The sequence below is a fragment of the Nannobrachium achirus genome (genome assembly GCF_963921795.1).
Source record: "Nannobrachium achirus genome assembly, chromosome: 17".
NCBI lineage: Eukaryota > Metazoa > Chordata > Actinopteri > Myctophiformes > Myctophidae > Nannobrachium > Nannobrachium achirus.
In genome coordinates this window covers 22,660,193-22,668,488 of record NC_137824.1, presented here as the reverse complement: position 1 = coordinate 22,668,488, position 8,296 = coordinate 22,660,193, and the positions used below count along the sequence as shown (strand labels likewise).

General features: G+C 40.4%; 1 protein-coding gene across 1 annotated transcript; it reads right to left on the bottom strand.

The window, feature by feature from the left end:
- Nucleotides 1-147: 147 nt before the first annotated feature.
- LOC308302329 (protocadherin gamma-A4-like) lies at nucleotides 148-7,851 on the bottom strand (the record flags this gene model as incomplete). The annotated part of the gene is made up of 3 exons (XM_080746585.1): nucleotides 5,488-7,851; nucleotides 2,257-3,327; nucleotides 148-153 (listed from the first exon to the last, which is right to left on the bottom strand). The coding sequence occupies exons 1-3, from the start codon at nucleotides 7,786-7,788 to the stop codon at nucleotides 148-150; spliced, it is 3,378 nt and encodes a 1,125-aa protein (XP_080602711.1). The 5' UTR covers nucleotides 7,789-7,851.
- Between the last annotated feature and the right edge of the window lie 445 nt (nucleotides 7,852-8,296).

Genomic DNA, 8,296 nt, shown 5'->3' with positions numbered 1-8,296 from the left:
TGTCCAGTTTATCGTATAAGTCTGTTTCAGCACCAGAGAGCTGTCCGGTGACATCACACGACATTTCACATTTCTCACGGTTTACTGTCGTGGGTGGCGACCGTGGAGTGTTTTATGTGGTAAATAGCGCCACTTGTAGTAAATATTTCACACCTGCACCTAACGCAATTCAGTATCTTATAAAATACCAACATAAATGCCAGATAGATATGTCATTGCTATTAAAAGTAGGTGACCTATGTGACCTTAATTACAGTTATTATTACTGCTATTATTACTGCTATTATTATTGATATTAATACAATTAAAATGACATTGTTGTTGTCTTAGCTATCACATATCATTTGAATTTTGTGTTGTAGGCCTAAAATAAAAAATGGTCCCCAACCTCTATAGGAAGATAATTATAAATCTATCTTCCTATATTTCATTAAAAACGATACTTTCATTTTATTTTGTTGAGCACAATTATGTGGATGAAATACTGGCTAATGAGGCAATTGCTCTGGGTGAAATGGTATTTGGGGCTGGGCTGCTGGCTGCAACACATTCTGGGGATAGGGATGAGAGATAGGCCTATCTGTATTTAGCATGTGACACTGTTTTTCATTTGTGTTGTTTGGGATCAGGTTTTTACACTTCAGTTTTTGTTTTTGAGGTTTCATTATTTGTGGGCTCGCCTGGCGAGAACACTTTGTTATCTTCATTATTTATTTACCAAGTTCCGTCGCAGACAGTACAAAGGCAGGGCCCTTAGCCAATGAGGTGCAATTGGCGGAAAAACATCTGGGAGGGGTGTTAGCTGGAGTATTGGTTGAGCTTCACATGACAGTTAGCACGCTGCAGAATAGTCAAGTTGGCAAACATAAGAAATGAAGGAGAAACAAGAATTTATTTGATTAAGAGTTTTATTTTAGTTATTTGTTTCAAATTATTTCTTTACGAGCAAGCCCACACTGTTTCGTAGGAACAGTACTTCTAGTTTCTTTATGTCATTGTATGGTATTTCCTTTCTTATGTATCCAGTTTTCATGTGGTTGTAAGGATATTGGCAGCTGTTTATCTGTTATGGGAATATTGTTGTATTAACAACATTAAAATGGAAGCCATAAATATCAGATGAGGATATGGTGAATTCTCACCTGTGCAAAGTTGAGGCTGCTGAGTCATTGGTGTCCATTATTGTGTACTATTATTATTATTATTACGACCGAAGGTCGCAGTTTAGTATGAGAAAGGCACATCATGTCTCCGTCCGCCTGGACATCTGTCCGTGTACGCTTTTTTATGGTCTATGGGTTTGCCACTCTGACATCAAGCTCTGACATCACGCTCTGACATCACACTCTGACATCACTCTGATGTCAGGAGAACCACACTGAATCCCTTTTACAAGGCTCTTTTCCACCGGCAGCGATAACGATGACGATAACGACACCGATAAAGACAACGATAGCCGACAACTACATCGTTAGGATCAACAACGATGTGGTTAAGATCACAGTGATATGGAACTGGGTCTCTGACAAACAGCTCGCGATGCAGAGCGGCTGTTAATTGGCGCCTCTTCACATTGATGTCCGATAACTTTATCGGACATCAATGTGAATGCATAATTTTCGCTGTGATATTTTATGGCTATCGTCATCGTTATCGCTGCCGGTGGAAAAGGGCCTATACCCATATATGGAGATCCATGATGTCATCAATATTATATCTAACAGGACTTCATATGGGAATGCCCCTACAGTTTATGGAGGCCAAATCGGCCACATACCACACTAATCCATAGATGGCCAAAACAGCCCATATCTGTGTGGCTGGTTCTACAGACAGGGATCTCCATCTATGGGCATAAAAAGGATTTTATGTATGATGTCAGATGTCATAGACATCATAGGACTTTCACATAACGTAAGCATGTTTGGGGTATCAAAACCAGCACATCTCCATATACAGTACATGGATCTCCATATATGGGTACCAGGGGTGTCCATATATGGGTAACTGGTACGATATCACTGGCAAGATGGCCAAGACATGGCGCGACCTCGATTGGTCGCTTGTCGCCCTTAGGAGTCTTACTAGTTATTAGTAGGTGTAGTAGTAGTAGTAGCAGTATTATTATTATTGTGGTGATTGCTGATTTTGCTTTTGTGGATGTTATTACCGTTATATCAGAGAACATAATGTTTTCATAGATTTAAAGCAGAATAAATCTGATGGTCCTAGGAAAAACAGGATGTGAATTCTTACCTGCAGAGTCGAAGCTGCTGAGTCGCTGGTGTCTGTCACTCCTGTACTTCTTGGTAAACTTGACACGATGTATCTGGAGCCCTTTGGCACAGGCTGTCTAACCACCAACTTTCCTTTCCTGGTCTCTGCTAGAAACAGACTGTACCAGTAGGCATCATTGGAGACCAGGGTGGAATCAGCGATGGTGGAGTTCCTCTCACTGAGCACACTGTTCCTACAGGGAGGAGCCGCTTTGCTGTAACTGGGTTTCTGACACTTGAGTACGATGGTGACCAATATGGTGATCAGTAGAAGAAAGGACACTGAGCCCAGACCAATGAGCAAATACAGGTTTATGTCAGAAAAGATGTCATATTCCAAGGGCACTTCAGTCATGTCAGAGTAGGCCTTGACAGCAGTCTCTATTGTGGATAACTTGATGGTAACTGTAGCAGAGAGAGCAGGCTCCCCGTTGTCCTTGGCAACAACAACCATGTGTTGGTGCCGTGAATCTCTGTAACTGAACATTCTCATAGTCCGGATCTCTCCATTGTATTGGTCCAGACTGAACAAGGTAGCATCACTCAGTTGTAGAAACTGGTAGCTAATCCGAGAGTTCTGTGGAGAGTCTGTGTCTAAAGCTATGACCTTGGCAATTAGAGATCCTTTATCAGTTGATCTTGGGATCTTTTCTTCAACAACTGACCCATGCGCACGCCATGGAGAGACTATGACAGGAGTGTTGTCATTCTGGTCCACAATAATGATGTGAACAGTTACGTTACTGCTGAGTGGAGGAACACCAGAGTCTCTGGCCTCTATATGGAAAAGGAATTCCTTCTCGATCTCATAGTCAAATGTTTTTAAGGCATAAAGATTACCATTCTCTGGGTTTATAGAGAAGAGCATTGACATGGAGGTATTGGCTATCTCTCTCTCTAAGATGAAATAAACCAGATATTGGTTTTCATGTAAATCCGGATCAAATGCAGTGACAGAACTTAACAAGGCCCCAGGGGCATTATTCTCCATTACACGTATTGTATAAAATGACTGAGGAAACTGTGGAACATTATCATTAACATCTAAAAGCTCTAAAGTCATTGTTTCATTATCAGATAATGGAGGAGAACCTCTGTCTGTGACTGTGAATGTAATGTCATATTCTGGAACCTTCTCTCTGTCTAATGGTTCTGACACTACTAATTCAAAATAGTTATCAGATGATTCTCTCAGTTTGAAAGGCATATTTTTAGGAATATGGAGATCAACTATTCCATTATTTCCCGAGTCTTTATCGCTGACACTAATCACTGCTATTACAGTGTCTAATTCTATACTTTCCTTGACTGGACTATGAAATGATTTGATAGATATTTCTGGGTGATTATCATTCATGTCTTCTACTACAATTGTAATTTTACACTGCCCTGATAAGGCATTGGCTCCTTTATCTGTTGCTATTACTTCCATATCATAAATGGTTAAGTCCTCGTAATTTAACATTCCTTTAACAGATATCTCACCAGAAGATGGATTCAAGTTAAATGTTTCTTGTGTTTTCTCAGAGGTGTACAGACTATATGAATACATTATATCAGCATTTGACCCCTCGTCTAAGTCTGTTGCATTAAGATGGACTACAAGGCTTCCAATAGGCGAATTCTCCATTATACTGATTTGAAAACTCTCTTTATCAAATGTTGGGGCGTTGTCATTTGTATCTAAAACGCGGACAATAATGCTGGCAGTACCAGAACGTGTCGGTGTGCCGCCATCTACAGCAGTGAGTATTAGATTATGAACAGCCTGCTGCTCTCTGTCTAAAGCCTTTTTAAGAATCAAATCAGCAGACTTCGTTCCATCTCTCAAAGTCTGAACTTCGATATTAAAATGTTCACTTTCACTCAAATGATAGGTCTTTACTGAATTACTTCCAACGTCTGGGTCAACTGCATTGCTCAGGGAGAATCGCTCTCCAACGGGTGTTGACTCTGATATGTCTAAATATATCGTGTCTCTTCTAAATTGTGGGGCGTTGTCGTTCATATCTAAAATTTCGAGCTCTATATTAAACATACGGATAGGATTTTCCAGGGTTACCTCCAATCTCAGATAACACGAAGCTGATGATTTTGTATAGCAGATATGTTCTCTGTCAATCTTCTCCACAATATAAAGCTCACCAGTCTCTTTGTTCACATCCAAATATTTTTTGTTAGCGATTATATCAAGACGCATCTTCCTTTTATTGAGCGTTTTAACATCCAAGCCTAAATCTGAGGCAAGGTTGGCGACAACGGATCCTTCCTTCATTTCTTCAGGTATAGAATAATGAGTGACTGAAGACGATATGAACCGAACAGTGCAGAGGAGAATAATGAGCGAGACGTACCTTTTCCATGACGGCATTGTTACAAATAACCCCATTGTTCTTTATCTTGCAAGTGCGCAGACTCAGCTAATATAATGCATGTTTCTTGTAGGAAAGTGATCTTGGTTAAAAAATATATATATATGTAGGCCTATTATATCAGCCAAAAGAAGTTAAAATCCATTCCGTGTTTCTCAAACGGCTGTTTCAGCACCAGGGAACTGTCCAGTGGCTCCGCTCATCTATTCCAATTGAAGTCATGGCGACTACAACCACAGTATTTTATGTAGTAAACAGCGCCTCTTTTCGCATATCATAAGCCTCTGCACGTATAATGCAATTCATATTGAACCTTAAATAATATTAAAACAACGTTTAAACCATCAAAACAGTCTTGACTTCATTACTACCATTAATTATGCCTGAAATAATGTGTATTCGACCATTATTATTGTTATTATTATGGTCATGATGATGATTGATGATTACTATTATCATTATAATTATAATTGATATTAATATCGTTGTTGTTATCGTTTTTATTATTGTAGTTGTTATCAAAATATTTTTAATTTTGTTATTATTACTATTATAAATGTATTAATTGCTTGTTGTTTTTGTTGTTGTTATTTTTTGTATTATAGTTGTTATCATCATCATAATTTGTATTATTGTTGTTATTATTACTATTATTATTATTATTACCCTTATTACCCATATATTATTAGCCTGCTGCTGTTGTTGTTGTTGTTGTTCTTCTTCTTCTTCTTCTTCTTCTTCTTGTTCTTGTATTTCATTATTACACAATCAGAGCACCATAACATTCATGGCATTAAAACGGAATTTAAAAAATGAGAATACGTAAAATGACTTCTCACCTGCAGAGTTGAAGCTGCAGAGTCACTGGTGTCTGTCACTCCTGTACTCCTTGGTAAACTGGATACAATGTATCTGGAGCCCTTTGGCACAGGCTGTCTAACCACCAACTTTCCTTTCCTGGTCTCTGCTAGAAACAGACTGTACCAGTAGGCATCATTGGAGACCAGGGTGGAATCAGCGATGGTGGAGTTCCTCTCACTGAGCACACTGTTCCTACAGGGAGGAGCCGTTTTGCTGTAACTGGATTTCTGACACTTGAGTACGATGGTGACCAATATGGTGATCAGTAGAAGAAAGGACACTGAGCCCAGACCAATGAGCAAATACAGGTTTATGTCTGAGAAGATGTCATATTCCAGAGGCACTTCAGTCAAGTCAGAGTAGGCCTTGACAGCAGTCTCTATTGTGGATAACTTGATGGTAACTGTAGCAGAGAGAGCAGGCTCCCCGTTGTCCTTGGCAACAACAACCATATGTTGGTGACGTGAATCTCTGTAACTGAACATTCTCATAGTCCGGATCTCTCCATTGTATTGGTCCAGACTGAATAAAGTGGCATCACTCACTTGTAGAAATTGATAGCTAATCCGAGAGTTCTGTGGGGAGTCGGTGTCCAGGGCTATTACTTTCGCCACCAAGGAGCCTTTATCAGTGGATCTTGGGATCTTTTCCTCCACAACAGTGCCGTGCGGGCGCCACGGAGAGACAATGACCGGTTTATTGTCGTTTTGGTCCACAATAATGATGTGAACACTGACGTTACTGCTGAGAGGAGGAACGCCAGAATCTCTGGCTTCAATGTGGAAAAGGAACTCCTTCTCAAACTCAAAGTCAAACGTCTTTAGTGCGTAAAGATTTCCATTCTCAGGATTTATGGAGAACAACATGGACATGGAGATGTTGGTGACCTCCTTCTCTACAATGAAATAAACTAAATACTGATTTTCATGGAGGTCTGGGTCAAACGCGGTGAGGCAACTCACTAGAGCCCCGGGAGCATTATTTTCCATTACACGTATACTGTAAAAGGGCTGAGGAAACTGCGGTGCATTGTCATTTACATCCAGTAGATGGACAGTTATTGTTTCGTTATCAGATAAGGGGGGTGTGCCTCCATCTGTCACAATGAACATGACGTCATATTCAGGCACCTTTTCACGATCCAAAGGTTCTGAAACTATGAGTTTGTAATGGAATGGCCGATCAGAGGACTGGTTCAGAATAAAGGGCAGTGGTTTGTTAATGGATAGACTTACTTTCCCATTATCACCTGTATCCCTGTCACTTATGCCTACCAGCGCTATGACAGTCCCTACAGGTATGTCTTCATTCACAGTGCCCTTAATAGACTGTATGGTAATCTCTGGGTAATTGTCATTCATATCCATTACATGGACCACTACTTTACATTGCCCCAATAAGGGAAGTGTGCCCTTGTCTTTAGCTTCAATGTGCATCTCATAGAATTTCATGTCTTCATAGTCAATCGTTCCCTTCACCGTTATCTCTCCTGTATCAGGATTCAGTGCAAAGACATCTTGTGTTTTCTCTGACGTGTAAAGGGTAAAAGAGTAGACTATCTGCGCATTGAGTCCCTCGTCTAGATCTGTAGCGTTGAGTTTCATCACCAGCGTACCTATCGGGCTATTCTCGGTCATGTTAACCGTGTAAACCTGCTTGTCGAACTGAGGGGCGTTGTCGTTTGTATCCTGTACCCTGACAAGAATGTTAGCTGTGCCCGACCGTACGGGGACCCCACCGTCCTCTGCGGTCAGTATTAGATTATGAACAGAATGCTCCTCTCTATCTAAAGATTTGGTAAGGACCAGGTCGACGTATTTAGTGCCATCACTGCCGGTTTGGATCTCTATTGTAAAATGTTCACTGACACTGAGTTTGTACGTTTTAATTGTATTTATTCCGACATCTGGGTCCACAGCATTGGGCAGGGAAAACCTTTCTCCTGGTGTAGCCGCTTCTGAAACGTCGAGTTCCATCCGATCTCTTCTAAAATGGGGTGCATTGTCATTAATGTCTGTTATGCCTAGTTCTATGTTGAATATTCGCAAGGGACTTTCTATAATAAGATCTAGCTTTAGAAAACATGACATAGTGGTTTTAGTTGGACAAAGATATTCTCTGTCCATCTTTTCTATTATGTAAAGCTCTCCTGTCTTCTTGTTAACATCTAAATATTTCTTGTTATGGAAAATATCAAGTTTTACCTCGCGTTGAGCCAGGCCTCCGAGATCAAGTCCCAAATCCGAAGCCAAATTAGCCACAACAGAACCCCTCTCCATCTCCTCTGGTATGGAGTACCGTGTCACAGACAAAGCACTGGGCCATACTGCACACAAGACAAAGACAGTGGAGACACCCCGAAAATACATAGTTTCGCCTCCAAGAAAAAAGAACAATCCCATCTCTGAAGGACCTCGTCTTGAGTGGATATGTGTGAACACATATATAGCCGCTATACCTATAGCAGCAAACTGGACATGTACCTAGGCCGTATTATTGCTAGTTAGAAAAATAATGCAGAGCAGAGGGCTGTAGCCTATACAAGTCTGTCCCTCTGGAATGGGTGTGTCACTGACTGTGTCATGAGAACCATAGACTTTGATTTAGTGGGCAAACAGTGACACCGTGTGACAAAATCATAGGAGCATAGCACAATGAGATGAGTCTTTACCATGCATTTACACCTGTCATGAAACATTATAGCCAGTCTACTCTATACCTCATATTTGAAGAATTATTATTACTTGACTGTATTTAACGAAAAGTGTTATGCATATAGTTAAAATA